Genomic DNA, 23,168 nt, shown 5'->3' with positions numbered 1-23,168 from the left:
CACAGCCCCCTCCCACCTCCCGTCTTCCTTCAGGAAGAACCGGAAGGGAGCCCACAGAAGCATACCAGGGAATACAGAAAAGTAGGACCTTCATCTGGATTCTGAGGACCATCCAAAATAAAGACTGCCACTTTCACTGTTTAATTGGTATTCAGGCCACAGGGATAGTGACTGGGGAGTGCTTTTGGGAACATGACAGGCCCCGTCTTCTTCACCCATGTTCTAAATAGGAATGTGAAATGAAAAGTGAAGTCACGCAGAAGGACTTGTTTTGACCTGGAGCACAGATGCTTCAATAAAAATTAACATGAGCCTCTGATTTAGGTAAAGTCTTCCAAAGGGTTTATTTTTCTGTAATTATTTATGGTTTCCTTCCCACTACTGACTGAAATTGCCTAATCTAGCTGTTCTGCCTTCATTTCCAACCCTTAGAACAGCCTGAACGATGATATATTTAGTGGGCAGCATGTAATTTCTGAACGAATGAATTCCGATCTTGTTGGAGTTGTAACAGGGTGCTACCAACTCCATCCAAGGAAAGAAATTGTTCTGGGAGGTGACTGTGGGCAAAGTGAATCCTAAATGTTTACAAACCCAGAAGATGTTTTCAGCATGAGGAATTTGAAAGCTTCCCCTGTATTATTTCATTAATCCTTACCAGAAAGCTTCTTAAGAGGACAAAGAACATTAGTGATATCACACTAATCTTCAGGGAGTAAGATCATGAATGAATAAAAAGAGGGAAAAACAAGCCTTACAGCTAAAGAACGCAACGCTAAAGCAGCAGTTCTTAGTGTTAGAGCCTCAAAGAACTACAAACACTACAGAACACCGTGGAGCGAGCCTCTAGGTGCTTATGTCAAAAACCATAAATCTATTTTAAAAAATTATAAATCTCAATCTGACTGGGCAAGTTTTGTTTTGTTTATTTTTATTTGTGGTAAAAAAAAAAAAAAAAAAAAAAAAAAAAAAAAAAAAAAAACCCGTAACAAAAAAACGTAACCAACTTAACCACTTCTAAGTGTGCGTTCAGTGTGTTAAGTACATCTGTGTTTTGGGCGACAGACCTCCACGACTGTTTTATCTTGCAAATCTTAAACTCTATGCACATTCAACATCCCCCCAGGTTCCCCACCCTCCCCCCAGCTCCACCCAATCTCCATTTCCACTCTGGGTCTGGGAGCTTGACTATTTTAGGGACCTTATCTAAGTGGAATCATGCAGTACATGTCCCTCTGTGACTGGCTTATTTCACTCAGCAGAATGTTCTCAAGGTCCCTCCACTAAGCAAGTTCATTTTAAGATCGGCATCCACATAGATCACTCCAAGCATAAAGGATCTCCAAGTGAATCTGACGTGATCCCATCAGAAAAAGAAAAACACAGGTCCCACTCAAACACTGGGTACTCAAAGAGAACCTGGACCCAGGCTGGTGTGGCTCAGCTGGCTGGGTGTCATCCTGCCAAGCGAAAGGTCACCAGATTCCCACGTGGTGCTTGAGTTGCAGCCAGGCCCCCAGCTGGAGGCCCTCGAGAGCCAACTGATCGATATTTCTCTTGCCCATCAACGTTTCTCTCCCTCTCTTTCTTCCTCCCTTCCCCTTTCTCTAAAAATAAATAAATAAAATCTTTTAAAAAGAGAGCAAGAAAAAGAACTTGGAAAGCAAGGAGAGTATGTCTAAAGTTTCCAATAGCACACTCAAAGAAAAGTAATCCTAGTCAGCTGGGAGAGCAGGGGAACAAAGACTGAGTTATTATCAGTGGAGTTAAGCAGGGGGAACACTGGCCTAGGAGCCACATGGCCTCAGTTCCCGCTCTGGTTCTGGGACTAACTGCCAGCGAGCGCCACCAAGTGCCTCTGAGCCTTGAGTCCCCATCTTTCTTAAGACTGCAGATGCACAGACCAGATACAATGTCTACCACATCTACTATATCTTTGTAACATCAAAAGTGTTTTGCAGATGAAACATAAAATTATTTTACAAGTAATTTTTAAGTGTGATCATTTAATAGGTATGGGTCTCAGTCTCCTCAGGTGGAAAGTGTTTTGCAGACAGATGGTGGCGATGGTGGCACAATGCAAATGTCCTCGATGCCACGGAGCTGTCCACTTCAAAGTGGTTAAAATGGCATGTCCTTGGGTTATAAGTATTTTACCAAAATGCTTAAAAATAAAGTATTTTTTAAATATAGGTACATAATCCTACTTACATCTCAAAAAAATGATTTCTCAATTAGGGCACATATTTTGGAAGTAAAAAGCTTTATTATTTTATTTTAAAGAACAGTCATCTGTGGTATTCAGATTTTGAAATTGCCGCTTTTCGCCCTGCTCTATCCAAAATACTATCAGCACTGTAAACACAAAGTTAAATAGTCTAATTTTACTGATCCTGGTATTAGCACACATATTTTATAAAGGCTCCAAGTACATTAACATAGAATTCCTCTCCTTTGGAGAAAGCAGTTATTGATATCACCATCTAATCAGTGGGAAAACAGGACTAGAAAGACGTTGAATGGTTTGCTCCATCCTAGGAGTCTCCTACACTGATGATCACCCAAAACAGCAATGCCCACTTAACAGGTATGTTGTGGGGTGGGAAGTCGGTTCCATATGTATGATTCCCTTACTCAGGTCGATTGGTAAAGTTCATTCTTGAGACTAATAACATGTGAGATTTAAGATTCTAACACACACACACACACACTACAGTATTCTAAACATTTACACACACACCCACTGAATGATTGAGCCCAAAGCAGGTGAGCCTTGCTTATGTCACTGTCCCCATGAATGACACACCTCTGTTTCTGAGCAACTTTTTTGCAGTGTTTGTTCTTACATTTCTAGGCTCTACGCACAGCAGTTTTTTCTCTTTCCAGTCTTCCGTTCTATCAACATTGAATAAGCAAACGCTCTTGCCAAATGCTATAATGAACCCCGTTAAGCTGTTAAAACGGCCCTTAGGTGAATTGTCCATTTTCGAACTGAAATGTCTGGATATAAGTTGGCCTGAGGAAGAAAAACATTCTTCACAAAAATTTCAGTTTAGGGTGGTTGCTTTCTCCTTCAAGAACTTTGCTCATAGGGTCATTTTGGCACCTTGACTTCGGGAAAGCCCCAGGGGATCCTCATTTGTGTATGGGGGATGGACTGGTCACAGCCAGGACTCTGTCCAGCTCCTGTCACGGGAGGTCAGTCTCAACGGTCACACTGGCAAAGAGAAAAGTCCCATCCCTGATATGCCAAAATGGCCTTCTTCACCTAATAGCTTTGGAAACAGTAGTCAGGTCCTGAGTTAAAATGGGCTTTGTTCCCACTGGATTCTATTTTCAGTCCATCTCCTGCGTGCCAAGAGATTGCTGAGTCTTCCAAGGCAATGAAACGATAAGTAAAATCTTATTTCTAAACAATGAAGGTAAAAGACGAAAAGCACACTATAGATGGAAAGTAGGCAAGGCAGAAATAAACAGTGAGGAGTGAGAAGATTTGGTTTATTCAGTCTGTCAAGAATTCATTAAGAAATTTTACGTAACTTATTCAGAGAGAATTTAGTAAATGTCAGGAACTATGCTTAAATGTTTCACACTGATTATCCCATTTAATCTGCACAACAGTCATATGGAAACAGGTTCTGTTCTTGCCTCGATTTACATGTAAGAAACATACCCAAGACACATCGTAGCTTGGAACCAGAGAAGGCCTTAGAGGTCACTTGACTCAAAGGTGTGTCAATGCAGGTGTTTGGAGATTCTCCTTACACACTTCTACTAGAGAGGGTGAATTTACTTTTGAAAATTACATTAAAAAAGGGTTTTTCTTTCTTTCAGTTTGTCAAAACCTTCATCCCTTTAAATTCTATTTTGTGTTGCTTTAAGACAGAACTGTGGAGACCTCTTTCCTGTGTCTGAAAAGATACCTATCAGATTATTCCCATGTGATTTTTGATTTGGCTTCCAGAAATATCAGAGTCAGGGGCCGGCAGAGCCTTCCCCCAAAACCCCCAATCCTTGGCTTCCCCAACACTCTGCAGCTTTCCAAAGCCTCTGTGAAAGTCTGCAGAACTGAGCACCGTGTTGCAGATGGCTGTGCCCAGCACAGAGATGGCCAGGTGACGACACGCCTTGATCACTAACTCTACCTGGCGATGCGGGCCAGGTGCACACACACCGCCCCGACCCCACTGCCTTCCAGTCAGCCCCAGGGGGCCATGTGCCGGGGGCTTTTTCTCACAAGCCACACATAAGTCACATCTCTGTTGACATCCTCTTACATAGTTTATTTTCCATATTTTTTGTTTACTCCTGTTAAAGCTCATCAGAATAGCTCCAATGAGCAAGTTTATAAATCATTTTAAAATTTAGGCTTTACTACCTAATCAATCAATCAGTTCTGTAACAAATGGGAGCAGTCAGTCAGGTGCAAGGCATTATGGGATTGGGCAGGAGATATCACACAGAAAACTCTTCTCATCCTAGGATGTGGGTATAGCCTGGGGCTAAAGAATTTGATCTTAGAGAGAAAAGTCTAGTCACGTAAAGTGTGTCCAAAGCTCCAACCTGGACAAGTAACCTTCATTCAAGGAAGTTCAATATGGAGGAAGGTTTTCTGTGTTTCTGGGAAATCTGCCTGTGGATCTCCTAGGGTCTCTGTCCATATAGTGGACCCTTTTCTCTCTACTGGACCAGATCTATTGCTGGTCACTGTCCTGTCTGAATATAGACATTCTTCTAATCACTATGTCTACCTGGCCACCATCTTCTCCACCAACAGGAAGATCCATTTCCCTCCCTGGGCTCCTCATGGCCAGCCCTCACCCAACATCCCACTTTCTGCACCCAGCTGCATCAGAGAAGCCAAGTGCTGGACACAGGAAGGGAACTGTTGAAATAGCCCTCTTCACATTCCCTGGGTTATGGTAGAGCTCGTTCTGGAGCCTGTGCTGAGCCTGAAAACGGAAGGGCGAAAGGTCAAGAGGCTTTAACAGAAGGTAGATTTAAAAATAAATAAATTAATAAAAAGTTTAGAGAGGCAGAAAGTCAGGTAGGGTTTGCCAGAGACCCTGCTCGCAAAGTAAAGGAGGCCAGTTAGATATAATGGAATGATAACAAGGGCTGCCTTTACTGATGCTCCCTCTGTGACAGTCGTACTACATGTTACCCTACTGAGTTCCCACAGCAAAGGCTGTGAGTTTGGTACTGTCACCTCCCTGTCAGCGCTGGGGAAAGTGGAACCCGGTGAGGGTATTTTTGTGTGTCGGTTGGTTGGTTGATTGGTTTGGCTTCCCTGAGTCAGCTGGTAAATGGCAGAGCCATGGCTTGAACCAAGTTTGCCCACAACACCCACTGCGGAGCAGTTTTTCAAATGTAACACCGGAGACCCGGCGGAGCTGAGCAACTGGCCCGAGACTTGGTTGAAGATCTGGGACTGAGCCTGGGGTCTTGTACCTTCCAAGAGTATCTTGCATCCTTTTCACAATATAAGGTGATCCCTTGCCCACTGGGACAGAGCAGTACTACCACTTCCTTTTTTTTAGTTACTCACAAACCATTCGTGTTTCTCTTTATAAAGTTCCTGGCACCCACTTTTCCTCTTCTGGACCTTGTGACATTTACATATCTTTACGCCTCAGTTTCTACAATTTCTAGAAGTGGCTGTCTGGGTCTGTAATGTTTTATCAGTTTTTTTTCCCTTAGTAACTGGAGATAGACTGTGCCTGAGCACGAAAGCTTGAACACATTTGAAAACACGTTCGTTTTCTATCTTTTCATTTTCCTACAGAAGATGATTCATCCTGATAAAAAAAATCACAAATAAAATATGCATAGTGTATTCCAGGCACTGCTCAGCAGGTCGCATGTACCCCATTTAATCCTCACGACAACCTAAGAAGTGCTATTATTAGCCCCATGTTTTAGCTGAGGACACTGAAGCACAGAGAGATTTCAGGAATTTCCCCCCAAGTCACAGAGCTCATAAATGGCACAGACAGACTTCAAACCCAAGCATCTGAAACCAGAGTCTGCATTTTTAAACTCGGCCTCCTCAGCCTGAATTAGGGAGGGTTTATTTCCTTTGATCATCCATTCATTTCACATGCTCTCTCCCAGGGAATGTTCTCACGCCCTTCCCCGTACTAGCTCACGGCGCAGCAAAGAGGAAGTTTGGTACTTACTTTGCTCATGGTCGTAGCCTCAACCCTTTCTTGACTTCAGCCAGGCTAACACATTTCTGGAATTAAATGTCAGGCCTTACACCTTTTGTACATGGCATTTACAATCTATTATAATAGTTTCTAACACAAATCCTCTTTTTAAAAAAAATTTTGGCCTTTCGCTATCATGTTTACTTTTGTTGTACTTTAATAAAAGTACAACATAAATCATAAAGTATTATTCAGTATAATTATTAGATTGACTACCATTACTATATTCTGGCTAAATAAGTCACTATACAGATCAGACTTGAATTATCAACTTATAAATAATTAGATATACAACTTAAAAAATCAAAGCAGTATTAAGATAGCATCATTATTTTTCCCTGAAGATGCAGTCTAATCTGATATTTCTTCAAAGTTTTTATTATGATCAATAAGCATTAAACATATAAAAAAGATATTGTAAGAAAATTGGTTGAACTCATAGAGCCATAAAGACTGCTTATATAAAACAAAGTCCTATTTCACTTTGTTCAATTGTCATGCGTCTCATTCAAAAAACCCTGGGTCCAGTTTACTCTTTATCAAGTTCCCTCAGATAATCCCTTTGCTGAAATTAATTTGTTTTTGGTCAGGACTTGTTTTAAAAAATTGAATAATGCAGCTGAGTTGAATCCTTTCTTTGGGTTGCCTTGTTTTCAAGTGAACAGAAGAAAGGACTTAGAGCAAGATTAGAGTCCCTCTAGACTGGCTTGTCTTTTGTTAGTCAACAACTTATAAAAAATTGACTATAGGCCAGACAGATTCTGGGCACCAGAAAATATTCAGACAAGGTCCTGCTCTCAATGTGCATATATTCCGCTCAGTTGACAGATAATAGACATATAAATAAATAGAATAGTTAATTGTTGCTACCCCAGCACTATGAAGAAGACAAACGAAGCAACTATTGGACAGAGTGATGAGGAGGAAGGTAAACTGCCCTGTTCAGCATCCCTAGGCGTGTCCCCGGGGAGAGGGCATCAGACTGGAGGCCAGAAGGAGGAGGAGGCCGGCTGGTGACAATCTGGAGGAAGAGCCAAGCAAAAGTGGAAGATAAGAAATCTGGAGGGTGTGAGAGCCAGAAAGACAGGCTGGGATTAGTGAGTAAGGAAAGGGTGGGAGGGGTTGAGGTCGGACAGACAGATGGGCTCCAGTCATTTTAGGAAGTAAGTGCAGAGGGTGTCCAACCAGTGAGTGATGGACCTGATTCCTGCTTTTGAAAGACACGTTTTATACAGAGGTGAAACCGAGGGCAGGGGAACTACTGAGGAGGCCTTCGGGGTCATTCAGGTGGGAGAAGACAGGGACTAGTTAGGGTTGTAACACAGATGTGGTGAGAAATCCAAGGATTTAGGATACCCTTGGGAGAGAGATCCAACAGGGGTTACTGATAGGGTAGTTTGGGGGTTTGAGGTGGGGGAAAGAAATGAGGAATTACTCCAAGGATATGGGCTTGAAGACGAATGGATAGTGAAGCAAAATACTTTGATAAGGACAACTGGATTAGGAACAAACTTGGTAATGGATGATGAACTCAGTAGTTCCTTTCGGGTCCTGTTAAATCTCCTGTTTCTACAGGGCATTCAAATGCAAGTGATGGGGAGGCCATGGGAGAGATGAGGATGGAGTTCAGCAGAGAGGTCTGACTAATACAAACTTGGGAGTCATTAGCATAGAGACATTATGTCAAGCTATTGGTGTAGAAGCTGTCACCTAAGGGAAAAATACAATCATGGGGAAAAAGGCATCAAGGCCCGAGCCCTGGGTAATCCCACATTTCTTTAGATGTAAAGAAAACATACCTAGCAAAGGTGACCCAAGAGAAACAACCAGCGAAGTCTGGAAAAACAGGACAGGTCAGTAAGGAGTGACATTAGCAAGATGACAGAACAGAAAGCCCCAAACCCTTCTTGTTCCCATGGAGACATGGATTCAACAATACATGAACCATCCCCTTGATGAGAAATCCTGGAACCAGTTCAGAGGCTCCCACACCCACACAAGTGTGAAACCAGCCACGGTGAAGCGGAGAGGAAATTTTGTGGCATCAACACAGCAGAGTTCCGCCCCCTGACACAGCGCCACACGGTCGAGACTCCCAGCTGCTCCCAGGTGCTCCTTGGGGATGAAGAAATTGAACCATATATTCAATGTTTGATTTTGGGCAGGAAGGGGAGGGCATCGCTGCCTGAGGAACAGGCTTTTGTCTGCCTGTCTCAGCACAGATGAAATCGAGTACACTGTAGATGACTGGGCCATTGGGCACAGAACGGCTGGGTGGCTTCTTACTTCTCCAGGGGACCTGCAGTACCACAGAGGCCAACAGAGCTTGGTGGCCTAACCCTTCTGGTTTGGGGGAGGAGGGAAAGACTAGAGTACGTGTCCAACATTCTGGCTCTTCGGGGGGCTCCCTGAGGAACTGACTGTTGTCTCTGCTGTCTTACCTGTCTTGGGGCCCTGATGCAACCTGGCATCAGATGTCTGGAAGCTGCTGAGAACAAAAAGTAGGTGGGTGGCCTGATGACAGACACCAGAGGGAGTGATAGCCTATGAGATCCTGAAAAAAAAAAACTAGCAAATACCTCTGATCAGGAATCCACCAGCACAAGTCCAGAAGGGGTTTGAGAGGCCCCAGAATCTATATCCAGGTTGATTATGTCTTTCTGATAACAACCATCTAATACATGTGAGCTGATATTATATCATGGCTTTGGTTTACACTTTCCTGATTAGTGATTTTGCACATATTCTCACGTACTTATCGGTCATTTGTATGTGTTCTTTGGAAAGTGTATATTCAGGTCCTCTCTGCCAATTTTTTAATCAGAGAATTATTATTTATTTCTTGCTATTAAGTTGTCAGAGTTCCTAAGATATTTTTGAAGTTAACTGTTCATCAGATATTTGGTTTGCAAATATTTTCCACTGTTCTTTAGGTTGCTTCTTCATTTTGTTGATCGCTCCTTTTGCTGTGCAGAAATTTTTTAGTTTGATGTCATCCCACTTAGTTGTTTATGCTTCTGTGGCTTGTGCTTTTGGTATCATATCCAAAAAGTCACTGTCAAAATCAACATCAAAAAGCGTTTTTTCCTATGTTTTCATCTAAGAGTTTTACAGCATTAAGTTCACATTTAAGTAAGTCCACTTGGAGCTGATTTTTGCGTTTGGCATAAGCTAGGAGTCCAACTTCACCCTTTGCATGTGAATCACCAGTTTTCCCAGCATCATTTATTGAAAAGAATTTTACCTCCCCCAAGTATTCTTGGCTCCCTTGTCAAAAATTAGTTGACCATGTACGCTTGCATTTATTTTGGGATTCTTGGTCCTGCCTGTTCCATTGGTCAGTGTGCCTGCTTTTATGCCTGTATTGCACTGTTTTAATTACTGTTGATTTGTAATTAGTTCAAAATCAAGAATTGTGATGCCTCAGGTTTGTGTTGGCTATTTTGTCATTTCCTACAAAATTCAGGATGGTTTTTCTATTTGTATGTAAAATATCATTAGAATTTTTATAAGCATGCACTGAATCTATAAATGGCTTTGGGTAGAATGAATATTTTAATAATACTAATTCTTCTGAGCCATAAACATGAGCTATATTTCTATTTATTATGTCTTCTTCGATGTCTTTCATCGAAGTGTACAGATCTTTCACATCATAGGATAAATTTATTCCTATTTTATTGTTTTAAGCTTTTATGGAATATTATTTATCCATGAAAAAAGGAGGAAACTGTCTTATGCTACAAAGGGGGTTAAACTTGAGGACACTGAACCTGTCACATAAGGACAAATTCTACATTATTCCACTTATACGAGGGATCTAAACTAGTCAAACTTATCAAACCAGAAAGTATAAGGGGGGTGGGAAGAGGAAATGATGAGTTGTTATTTAATGGTTATGAAGTTTAACTCATCCAAGATAAAAAGTTCTAGGGATCTGCTGCATACCACTGTGCTTATAGCTAACAATACTATACATATAAAAAGTAGTTAAGAAGGTTAGTCTCATGTTATGTATTTCTTACCATAATAAATAAAAAGTGCATAAAAAGGAGGCAAAAGCAAAACACGTTTCAAAAAGAGAAGTGTGGTCAGCCCCATCAAATGATGCTGAAAGGTCAAATAAGATAAAAATTAGCCATTAGTTTTGGCAAAATATAGATCTTTGGCCCCTTGATAAAAAGAATTTTAGTACAGCTGTATTCCTGCTTCTGGTGAGGAACACTGTCATTAGCATGGGGACAGAAAAGGAAACAACCACCTGAAGACAGAGGAGATATTTCTACCAAAATCAGAAATAGTGCAATGTAGAGAGGGGCAGGTGTGCAGAGGGGGCAGTTTTTTAAAAATAGGGGTGATATTAACATATGTTTATGTACTGACTAAATGATCCAGTAGAGACAGAGTACATGATGCAGGACAGAGAAGGGGTAAGTTTTGGAGTACACTTTCCGATTTGAATGAATGGGATCCAGACCACAGAGGAAAAGCTGGACTTGGGTATAAGCAGGTCCATGTCTTCCTGTTACCACAAAAAAAAAAAAAAAAAAAGTTGAAATAGATGCATGGCGGGGGTGAGGGGGATGTTGGTGAATTAATGATGAAAAATAGGAAGTTCTTATCTGTGTGCATCTGTTTTTTTTTTTATATATAAAATAAGAGGTAAGGTGATTTGAGGAGCAAAAAGAGGCACAAAATTATCATCTCAGCGAATAAGAAAATAAACTTACTAGGGATGTGCAGTAAGATTCGTGGTCAGAAATTTCTACTGAGTCCAAGGCATTCAGGCTGTGTAATTTTTCCAGAAATGTTTAGCCACTGAAGTTTTCTGGGGTTGGGTTATATAGAAAATGGAGTTGAACTTAGCTGGAGCTTTTCAGGCACGTAGAAGAGGAAAGAGAAAGACAAGAGAACTAAGGACATTTTCACGAGTAGAACTCTAATGCTGGACCCAAGGAATCTGAGCCGATACAAAGAGAAAGGAGGTCGGGAGGGAGTAACGAAGACAGAACAAAAGTTCAAAGTTTTGCAGCCTTCCCTTCTAGAAACTTCTTTGGTTTGTTTTAACTTGCATTTCTTCATTTAAAAATTTTTTTCATTGAGATATTGTATTGTTTATGCTAGTACACTTGCCCCGATTTCTCCCCCTTTGTCCCCTTGCCTCAAGCCCATCCTCCACTCCCACAGTCGGTCCCCACTCTGTTGGTCACGCCCATGCGTTATGCATATATGTTCTCTGACCATTCCCTTAACCTTCTTTCAGCCAGTCCCCGCTTCCCCCACCCTTCTTACAGCTTCAGTCTGCAACCCTTCTAGCAACTTCTAAGGCAGGATCTTTACATTCCCGGCCCATCATTCTTTTCTGAGAAAAGCTCAGGGCAGTTCATGGCAGGAATGTGCATAGGGCTAACCATGCTAAGACAGTCCTGGTCTTCTTCCTCTTTTCCTCCTCCTCCTCCCCCTCCACATGGCAACAGGGGAGTATGAGCTGGGACAGGCATTGGGACAAGTTCCCATTCACCCATCAGGACTCCTTCAAGTGCATCTACTCCTTCACCCCACAACAAGCCAGAGGGGGCTCTGGGAAAGCCTAGCAGGCAAATAGATTGCCACTCATCACCGTCCACTTTCCTTCGTGACATAAAAACTCTCCAAGGGAATGAAGGAACACAACCATCCTTTATAATGTTGACTAAGGATAAACATGGCTGCTTCATAAAAACTAATTCATAGGAAGAGTTCTTCTATGTGGAACGTAATTACTAGCTGGAACTTAAGATCGAGAGGGGTAAGAGCTACCCACTCCCAGGATATATAATGCAACACAGGAACATAAGAGGAGTACACCTAACAAATCCATGGGCCATCTGCTTCAGTACCTGATCTCCGGAGGTGACTAATCCTGGCTGTTTCTCAAGAACGCTTAAGCATCTCCTCCTGCCCCTCTTCCTGACCCAGTTTCCTCTCTTAATAGAGCATAATAAAAGCATATGGTGCTATAGAAAGCAGCTGGTGGCAGAATTCTGTCTGAACCATGACAAATTTCTCTCTCACTTTCCCCTGACTTCTGGAATATATGATTTTGATACCTTTCTAACCTCCAATCTTTTGAGACTGATCCTAATCCTACAAGTCAAGGACGAGAAGAGAATACATAAGATTCTCGAGCATAGTAAATCTCATGATTTGAGATCTAGGAGTTCCTTGAGTGCCCATCAAAGTGACATGCTCTCTGGTGTTCAAAAGCTAAAGATTATGGGTAAGAGGACAGTCTCATTGGTGGTAACTGGTGAAATTTCCAGATTAACAGAGCTGACACTTTTAACCAATAATCTTTAAAATGTGTGCATACATGTGCATGTGTGTATAAAATTTAACCTTTTCTTGAAGGCTCAAAGCAACTCCTCTACTAATGTGCTTTAAAACAATGAAGCTATTAGGGATTACTTTATGTATATCAGATTATTTGGCCCTAACTACATTGTCCCAGGCTGCTTACTGGGAACCATATAGACCTCATCTGTATTCCCACTACCCGACCTGTCCAGGGGAATGATGAATTAGGTCCCACCCACCAGAGGTCTACTTATAGAACAATCAAGACGCTTCTTGGAAAAGAAGTTATCTTAAGAGCAAGCTGACACACATACACACAGAGACCGAGCTGGCATTGAGAACGATGCAAAGGACAGAATAAAAGCCTTCCTCCATAGGGCCCTCTGCCAGCCCTCATACTTGAGTCTTAGCAAGGGGCCAACAACAAAAGAAGCAATATTAATTCAAAGAGCTCTTCTGTTGACATCCATACCACACAGAAGCTTGAAGTGTCTGGCAGTGTGGGCACCCCCAGCTCAGCGGAGATGGCAGCAGGGGCAGCAGGAGTCCTTCCACTGCGAGGGACCCGGCGCTGGGAACTTCGGACCACAGTGGAGCCCGGGGCCCTGTTACCCATGACCATCCCCAGGGCTGGGCCTCGGCAGACACAGCACAGGCCCCGGCGGGACTGCCTGCAGCAGTAGCATTTGGGGTATAAAACTACGGAAGGACGTACAGTTCCTCTATTGGTCAAAGCAGCAAAAGTGACAACTCCCCCAATCAGGAAAGAAGGAAAGTGGCCGATAACCCGCGGTAGTCCCCACAGGTGGCTTTGAAAAGACTAAAGAGTTTATCCAGAGATCTCTAGAGCTATTTGGAAGGCCATTAAGGAGGTGCCCGGGAGGACTCGAAACTGACAATAATCATGGCTCTGCCTTCGACACTGCCTTTTGTGCCCCTGTGACATCGCTGTTCATTTTTCCTCACGAATATTCCCCGTTGTTATTGCTGATGGGTAGCGCTCCACAGTTGTATTCCTCCTCTTTGTAATTTACTCTATTTTGATTGGGTGGCATTGGATGGAGTTAAATAAGAAAAAATAAACTCTAAGTAAGAATATGAGAAACTTTCCTTTGCACAAAGCACGTGGGCTTTAACATATACACATGGCAGTATGCATTTTAGCAACTTAAAAAGGTTTTTTTTTAATTTTAACAATTTTAGAACATTGATTATACCAAATATCTAAAATTCAAACAAGTGAGTTATAACTACATTTACGCATGTTTCTATTCCGTGTACACCACGCTTCAAGTAAATGAGGCATGGTCAGCAAATACAAACAAGACTGATCATTTTCTTTCCATCAAAAGTCAATATACCATTTACCTTTATTTTTGATGGCTTTCTGATGCTGCTTATGACTAACTTTTGCATTCATGACACGCCACTTTTACTCAAGAGCACTACTGAGAAGGTCTAGCTTATAGATAAGTTGAATGGATCTGTAACCGATAAATATAATCCAGGTAGCTAGGCCTATAACACAACAAGGGATGAGACCAAACGGACAAAGAACCAACGCAGCAATGTTTTCTAAACTGTCATTAGTGACCACTAGCATCGCCAGGAGGGCTGGTTTTAAGTGCTGCTGATGGCTGATATCAACGAGCGGCAGGACTTTAAGGACATGAAGGGAAGGGCTTCACATTTATCACAGGACCTAATTTGAACCCTTGAGAAGCAACTCAATCCCATCTGTTGTTCAAGGTGCCTGACGAACTGCAATGTCAGTTATCAGAACTGTTTCCAACCTGGGCCATTAGCCTTGAGTAAATAGGGGCTCTGGCTCTAAGCCCGATGGCAAATTCGAATACTCACAGAGGGACCGCCCCGTCAAGAATGAGCATCACCAAAGAGATACTTTTAATTTGGCTCTGTCGCTTACACAAAGGAAGTGCTGAGAGATACCCTAAAGCAGTATTTCTCAAATGTTACATGTGTACATAAATCACCTGGTGAACTTGGGAAAACGCGGATTATGATGAAATCCACCTGAGGGGTGGGACGTGCGGGGCAGCCTTTCCACCAAGTTCCCACGCTACGTGGCCCTGACTTGTTACGAGTAGCAAGGCCTTAGGGCAGCAATTGTCAACCGGTGGGCCACCAGAGTTTTTAAAACATGCAATGCCTGCCTATTTAGTCAGGGGCACTAATCTCTTTTCCTTTAGATTGTCAAATGAAAAAAAAAATGACAAGAGCCAGCACAATAGCCGTCAGTGTGAATGAATAAAAATTATAATTAGTTTATGTGTGCCATGAGATGAAAAAGGCTGAAAATTGCTGCCTTAGATGCTGGATAGAACATGTGAAAGGCACATGTGTACATGAGAAAGCACTTCATGACCTGTATAAAATGACACATAAGCATCACCTTATATTGTTTATAAATAGTTGGTAAATCAGTTCCACTCTTCAAGAAAAGGTCCTGGTACAAAAAATTATGTTCTAGACATTCTGTAGCAAAATCGAAAACAAAACTGGAGATTGGAAAGGCAACACAGAAAAATATTCAACCTAAACAATTTTGTTGCTTATTGCTTGCTCTGATTAACTTCCGTATAACCATCGTAACTAAAAGGATGAAGAAAAGAAGACACTGTTGTTCTTTTTTTAAATTGTACAGTCGGACTTAGACCCAGCCCCAGATTTGTCCTGTGCGTTGCCTCATCCCAATCAAAACAGAAATAGAAAATTACAAGGAAAAGAAAGAAGACAGCTCCAGGAACACTAGCAGCAAGAAAAAATGCCATCAGGGAAGAAATTAAAAATGAATAAAAGCAAACACAAGAACACAGAAGTCAGAGCCGTATGAACATCCACCTTCCCTAAAAAAAAAACAAACTGATTTTGTTTTCATTGGTGTTGGCATTTTCTGTAAGAAACGAACACAACTGCCAGGTACAATGATTGATACCCAAAGCATTTCTCTGTTCCTATGTAAAGTATAATCAAGAATTCCTGTTCAAATGTTGGTTCACAAACTGGCCACGGTACCCAGAGGGCAAGGAGTGATCAAAGAAAGAGGCAGGTTGCTCCAGAGGGGTAGGTGGCAGCTTTAATTAGCAAGGGACCTTACAGACAAGGCTTGTCTTGGGTGGCCACAAGATAAGATCTCCCCATCAGCCTGCCAGACTCCTAGAACTCTGGATAGAGGCCTTCTTTGTGTTCAGTCACATACATCATGCAGGAGGCCTCAACAGTGCATTGCTCTTGCAAGGCTGTGACCTTGAAAATGGCGCTGGCTGTGGGAACGTAGGCAGAACCGACACTGCAAGGACAAGGGAGGGTGTGCAGAACCTCCAGTTGCCTGAGTCCTGCTGATGGCAGTCACATCCTGTGTATGAAAGTCCTCCAACATCCAGAAAACATGCACTCTCTCTGAGGTTCTGGTCCCACAAGGTTTTGGCTAACCTTTGATTACTACATGGTCAGTGTAATGGACTATGGGAAGGAGACTTTCATAACATATCAGAAAAGGCATAGCAAATCCCTCCCATGGAATTGAAATCCTTCCTGGGCATTGAGGTTTTGGACAGTGTGATGCCCTGTCATAGACTCGGATCACCAACACCTTATCCGGATTCAGCAGCAGCTGGCTTGCCCCCATGATGGAACTCTGTACAATGGTCTGGAGCCACCCTGGTTACAGAATGAAAGTCCCTGCTCCAGAGATGCCAGAAATCCATCTGACTCACCGGAAAGTCATCACACTCCCCTGCACCTGCATTTTCTACTTTGTCTCCCTGCTTCCATCCTGTTTAACCTCTCTCACCTGCTCGTGGTGAGAGGAGGCATCATTCATAACCCAGAATGCCAGGGGATTGTCAAACAAACAAGCATGAATGAAAACTTAGTTTGGTGTCATCACGGAAGGAAAAAATGATAAATGAGACCGAAACCTGAGTACCTGTCAAAGTGTCCTGACAGCACCGTCCCTTTGAAAGACACCTGAAAGTAACACAACTAGTACCAACGATTAATTTCATTCCTTAGGCCAGTCAGTCCCAAATGATGTGCCCATGTAGATGCAGAAGAGCCGCTGACAGCTCTGGTTCTGAAGAGAGTCAAGGTGCCGACCCTGAGGAACGTTTAGAGGCCAGCAGTGCCCTTGTGCTGGGGAACATCACACGCCTGCAGACTTTTCTGAGCACTAGCCCCGCGGTCACCTGGTTTAGCTGTCCCAAGTGGGTGGCCTTGTAAGGAGGCAGCTCTTCATTCTCCAATTGTGTCACGGACGAAAACTTGCTGCTTTGAGGGTGACAGAGAAGCAGGTCCCTTCCCCAGGAGCACTTGTGTGAAGCATCAGGAGTGGTTTTAAATGGTGGAGATAATTACTTAATTCACGCTGTAGCAACTGGCCAAGGAAACACGTAGCAGCCAGGAAGCTATTAGCATGATTTTAAGGCAATTATTCCATTAGTGTTTAATAGTCTCCAATTAGTCTTTTCTGACTATGGCAGCGTGAATGTCTTTTTTCCTCCGAAATTTCTCATAGTTGACTAATGCAGAAAAGTACCATAGCCCATTTTCAGACCTGGATTTATATGTATGGACCTACCAAAACTACATTAAAGAATAATGGAGGGTGTACACTTGGAGAAATAGTTTTATTTCTCAGAAGTATTAAGAGTGAGAATGGGAAGCTTTGCACAGATCTACTGGGAGTATAATGCTAAAAGGAGCAGGGAAAGTGGAAGAAATTTCTACTGCCTCCAGTGCCACCATCCTTATGTCTCTAAGTCTACCAGAGTATCAAAGCCTCTAACCTCAGATTTTCAATTTGTTCCATGGGGAGAAGAGGAAAATTACCGTGTTCCTGCTAATGCATATTTCCTTGTCCCTTTCATCCTGGTCAGTACTTGTTGCTGCCAAATTAGCCAGATACGAATGCCAAAGCATTTTGCTCCAACATTCCTAGAAGCTCTCTTCCCCAGGGACTACCTTAGGGACCTGCTCCCTGAACTGAGAGTCAGTCATTTGCCTTCACTGAGCTACAATCTTCACATTCGCGAGATGGAGTTAATAGGACCAGCAACGCCTGCTCCGTGAGGTATGAGGAAGGGTTATGTGATCAGGGGTACACGCGATGGCTCTGGAGAGTGAGGTGTTACAGAAATAGAAGAGAGTCAGACAGGGTGTCACGAGCATCCCTGAGAACTAGCCATGTGAACTTAGGCTTTTAACCTCCTGTGTCTCGGGAGACTCCCGTATCAGAAGACCGGCATCAGAGTCCCTGCCTGTCTTGCCTTCTGTGTGTACAGAAGGGCTCAGGGGAGGCCGTGTGAAAGCAACTTTAAACACTAAAGGAAAGGAGAGGAGGGGAAGGAAGGCCTGTGGAAGGGAGCGTGGCATTTTGTCAACAAACGTGTGTACTTTCTACCATCTCCTTCCAGAGAGCAACCCCAGGCTCATCTGGGGAGCAGGAGCTGTAGCGTGGGGAAGCTGGGTTGCTCCTCTCCTCGGAGACACCTGGGCTCTTGGGAAGCTACCTCTTCGAGAAGAGCAAGAGGAGACAAGCTCTTCCCTTCCGAGTTGGTGCTCAGAGGGCCTATCAGAGCCGCCAGACAGCAACCTGACTAACGACCATTGATTTGTTACTGATGGACCCCAGCCCCGCCGGTTAGAGCCCTTTGGGATTTTTTTTTAAACTTTATTCTCATTGTCGACACTGTTACAGATGTTCCCCATCCAACCCCTACGTTGCCCACCTCCCCACAGCCCCCCACTTCCCTCTGCTCATCACCACACTGTTTTAAGAGAACCCCCCTTTTGCCCTTTTAAAAAGTATTGTCCCCTGTGGCTGAAAAAGAGAGCTGGATGGGGAAAATCAGGAGAAGAAAGTAGCACAGAAGGTTGAACTTGATAACCAGGCTCAGCTAGGGGCAGGGGTGGCCCGCCTGTCCCTGGGCGATCTGTCCTCTAGCCGGGTAGTAGAAGAATTAGACGTCTGCTCCCTCCGCCCAGGGGAAAGGTGAAATTGGTGAGGAAGGATGGCCGTGTCCTCGGCTGTCCCCGCGGCACACCTGAGCGAGGCAGGGGCTGCTGCGCGTACCCGCCCGAGAAGCCTGCCCAGTCCTCGGGTCCACGTCGCGCGCGCCATGCTGAAGCCTGCGGCTGCCTCCTGCCTCTTCCTCGCTTTGCGAGGCTTCCTTTCTCCTGGGCGGTCTGGACACCGGCGCAGTCACCTGGTCCCCGCGGTGTGCGTGTCAGTCCCACCCCTCCGCCCGCTGCCCAGGCAGGTCCCCCTGCCTGGTTCTGCCCTGAGCATCAAGCCCACGGTCCGCAAGGGCTCGCTCTCCCGACCGGGGCGCTCCTTGCTGAGAGCGCTGGGATCGCAATCCCCCCGGCCAGGCCCTCCGGCTCCACACGGGCCAGCACAGCGCCCTCCGCCGCTCGCCCCCGGCAGCTCCTGGGTCAAGGGCAGCGATCACACCGCTGCCGGTCCCCCAACTTTCGTCAGTCTTGGGGAAGCGTTTTGTCTCTTTAAAGGAGGCTGGGGACGAATATAAATGACTCAGGTAGGTGGTCACTGAGACAGCTACCAAATTCCCCGGATTCTGTGACGGGGATGGAGTCGGAGGTCCACGCGCCCTGGAGCCGAGCCCTTAGGACACCGCGTGCAGGGTCACCCCTCCGACACCGATGCCCCCTCCCCTCCAAGTCTGCAGCGCAAACCAAGGAGAGGACACCAGGCGCCCACCTAGAGCCGAGCCTTTCCCCTGCCCCGACCTCCTCACACAGGCTGCTTCGAACGCCCAGTGGAAAAGCAGCCCCCTCCACTCTCCGCGCCACGGTCCCCAGAGGTCCGGAAAACGCCAGGAGGCCAGCGGCTCCCCGGCACGCGCTCGCCTGGCCCGAGACCCACCCCTGGGGATGCCTTCCCCCCCCAAGGGCACCGTGGCAAGTTAGCACCTAGTGGCCGACGAGGCAGGGCGGGGCAGGTGGAGCTGGCACCCAGGGAGCGCCTCTGCGCGCCTACCTGGGATGGCCAAATTGGTGAGAGGGATGCTGTGGATGCTCTCGGGGAGAGTTGCCATCCAGTCGGCGAATTGCAGCTCGCTCTTCCCCTGAGACGAGGCCATCGTGCCGGCGGCGTGCGGCTGGTCCCCGCGCTCCTGGGCAGGCTGGCAGGCTGCTGCCGCTAACCCGATGTTTGCTCCGGCCCCGCGCGAGTTTACACTCTGCTCTGCGCCACACCCACAGGATGGCGCAGACGCACGCGGGTTTTAATAATTATTGCAAACACCCCATGCTCCCCAGGGCCTCCGCCACACTCCTCCGGAGCTCTGGTTCCTGCCGTCCCCGCTCCGCTTTCTCCTCTCCCCCTCCCTTCCCCACTCCCTCCGCCCGCCCGCTCAGTCCCTCCACTGCGTCTCTGCCTCTCTCGCCATTCTGCAGTTCTCCTTGGCTTGTTATTCTTCTTCTTTTTTTTTTTTAACTTGGCTCATCCAGCTGCTTTGCCCATGGTCTCCCTCGGCTCTTTGAAGTGATTACCTGGTCCTGCTTGTGTAAAAGACAGTCTTGTGGTTGAACCTGAAGTCTTAGTAGACTTTGGGATGCTAGCATCTCCGGGAGAGGAGACACACACTGACTTTCAGGACTTTGCATGCTTACCAAAGAGCTTTCCTTTTTGTAAGCTCCAACAGGTTATGTTTGTTTGTTGGCTTTTCCCAGCCGAAGCCCACAGGCCTGGCAATAACACAATGGTGGCCTGGCACCACCCTTTTGCCTAATTTTCAGAGTAGTTGACTAGCGCAGTAAATTCTACGTGGCTCCTACTTAATCCCTGGCATCCTGTTCCAGACATTTCAAGGCAAAGAAGCCCTTCAGCTCCTTCGTTTCTCTGACCAGGAAAAACCTATGTGAGTTCTGTGGGTAAAGCCACCTGGGTCCCCTCTCCATCATCATCATCATCATGGCTCTCAGGTCAAGACCGAAGCCTGATGCTAGAAGGAAATGACCGCATTCCTCAGTTACATGCTGTAATTATTGCCAGTGGCATTTGGTGGAATCTATTTGGCACCATTCAAAATGATCTGTGTGACTGTTGAAATTTTCATTCCTTGGCAGACTAGAGGGATGTGCCTCTCTTAAGAGAAATCACTCGTTGCGCCTCCAAAGAACTGTCTTGGTTCACCTGCTCTCAGGCAAGAAAGGGGAGAGAAATTAAGTCTTACAACTGTGATGGGAAAATGAAAACCTAGGTAGGAGAGAGCTGTAAAACATGGGAATGAGTATCCCACTTCAGTAAACCATACAGCATTAAAAATAAAACAACTAAAGCTTGCTTATAATACAATGATGTAAAACCCAAGGAATATTTCAAATGAGGATCACTTTGGAAAACATGGAGAGAGGAGAGGTAGAGCCCTGTCCTTGTGGTCAAATTTGCCACTGTCCTATGGAATCAATTTATAGCTTCATGAGGACATGGTATGGTTATCTTTAAGAATCAAAAAGAGATGTACTGGGATTTTTTTTTTTCCAAAGTAAATCTTAATATTCTTGCTAACACAATAGGATCACATATCCTTCTGATAAGAGTGAGCATTGAGCTCACTGCGTGATTCTTGGTCATGAGATTACAAACACCGCCCTCTGGCGAATGCTGGTGCTCTATGGGCATGACGGAGGGCAATGGGGAGGGCTCAGACCTGGGAAGCAAACGCTCTGTCTCTGGGGAGTTTTGGTGGGGCCCCTGGTCTCTGTCAGCCCTAGTTGTGTCCATTGTAACATGCTGATAGTAACTCAGAGACTCACAGTGAGGATTCGAGGGAAGAATGTGTAGGAAAGAGCTTGGTTATCAGCAAAGCATCAGACAAAATGGGAGACTGGCCCTGGCTGGTGTCATTCAGTGGACTGAGCACTGGCCTGTGAACCAAAAGGTTACCGGTTCAGTTCCTGGTCAGGGCAATGCCTGGGTTGCGGGCCAGGTCCCCAGTTGGGGGCGTGCAAGAGACAACCAATTGATGTTTCTCTTGCACATCAATGTTTCTTTCTCTCTCTTTCTCCCTCCCTTCCCCTGCCTCTGAAAATAAATAAATAAAATCTTTTTAAAAAATGGAAGGCTTGAGTTTATGAAGACAACAACATGTGTATATTTTTCCTCTCCTTGCCTTTTCTAGCCTTATAAAATATCTGTTTTCAAGAAGTTGAGGAAATTATTGCATCTTGGGAATATTTTTTAATAAGATACACTTTAAAAACATGATTTGAGTGTATTGAACTTTTGAGTTTCTAAAAGGTTACAAAGCATGTTTTAAAAATGAAATCACCTTAACTATTGAGGAAAGTTGCCCCTATAAAGAATTGTACACTGTATCTTTTGGTAAAGCAAACAAATAATGCCTTTCCTATTTTAGCTTCTTTGAATGTCAGAATTTTTAACGTACTGAGTTGTGCACAAGGCTATAAATTTCTCTGCCTGCAATCACTAGAAAAGAAAGCGCTAGAAGCTGATAGTTCAGGATTTCTTTCCTGGCCTTATAATCAATATTTTAGGCATTTTTATGACCCATTTTCCCAATCTTTCTATATTATCAGTTCTGCCACCACTGACTAAATGATATTAGGAAAACCATGTCATTTCTCTGGCCTATAGTTTATCCACTGTATTAATCAGGGTTTTTCGGAGGAACAGAACCGGTTTTATATATACAGGGGTGGGCAAAGGTAGGTTTACAGTTATAATACAAATAAATAATACAATGATTCATAAATAACAACTCAAAGTTGAATACTCACAACTGTAAACCTGCTTTTGCCAACTCCTATATCTATGTGACATGAGAGATTATAAGAAATTGGTTTGTGTGATTGTGAAAACGGGCAAAAGTGAAAGGCAGGCCAGCAGGCTGGTAACATAGGTAGGATTTCTACGTTGCAGTCTTGAAGCAGAATTATTCTTCAGGAAACCTCAGTCTTTGCTCTTAAGGCCCTCAGCTGATTGGATGAGGCCCACCCACTTTAAAGAAAGTTAAGTTGCTTTACTCAAAGTCAAATAATTGTGTATGCTAATCACATCCACAAATACCGTCACAGCAACATCTAGACTAGAGTTTGACCAAACTACTGGGCATCATCGCCTAGCCAAGTTGTCACATAAAATTAACCACCACACCCACTGGCAAACAAAACTAGACTTTGTTATAGATCTCTAGCACTCCCTTTGACCCCATTATTCTATAATCCTATTTTCTTTATGATTCTGTCTCATACACACAGCCGCTGGAAATAGTAAGAGAAGATGTAAATATTTACCTTAGTTTTTCACTCTATCCAAACAAGTTAAGGTAAAGATCAACGTTTTTATCACTACAGAATACTAATAATTTTTTAATTGTGGTGTCAATAGTAGCAACTGTTTTTTAGAAGACTCTTTTAGGCATAAACCAAAAGAGAAAAATGACTTCTTGCAGGGGTTTCATGCTGTTACTGAAAGTTAGGTAGTCCTCTGCTATCCATCAACATCACACTATGAGGTTTATAAACATTGCTACTCATGTGGAATATTTTCTTACTTTATCTCTTCTTTCCCTCTAAAAAAAGGCTCTTTGTTACGTATTTTCTTTCATTATTATT

At 44.2% G+C, this 23,168-nt stretch overlaps 1 protein-coding gene across 1 annotated transcript in view; it reads right to left on the bottom strand.

The window, feature by feature from the left end:
• Nucleotides 1-19,669, bottom strand: part of PLCXD3 (phosphatidylinositol specific phospholipase C X domain containing 3) — a 134,139-nt gene extending 114,470 nt beyond the window's left edge. The window contains exon 1 of the mRNA XM_090278873.1: nucleotides 19,567-19,669. Within this exon, the coding sequence (XP_090134999.1) occupies nucleotides 19,567-19,669 (103 nt within the window). The remainder of the gene's footprint in view (nucleotides 1-19,566) is intronic.
• Nucleotides 19,670-23,168: the final 3,499 nt, after the last annotated feature.

Source organism: Furipterus horrens, unplaced genomic scaffold (genome assembly GCF_987537825.1).
Source record: "Furipterus horrens unplaced genomic scaffold, mFurHor1.1.pri manual_scaffold_5, whole genome shotgun sequence".
NCBI lineage: Eukaryota > Metazoa > Chordata > Mammalia > Chiroptera > Furipteridae > Furipterus > Furipterus horrens.
Note: the sequence above shows the minus strand (reverse complement) of the source record. Positions and strands in the feature narration are given on the sequence as shown.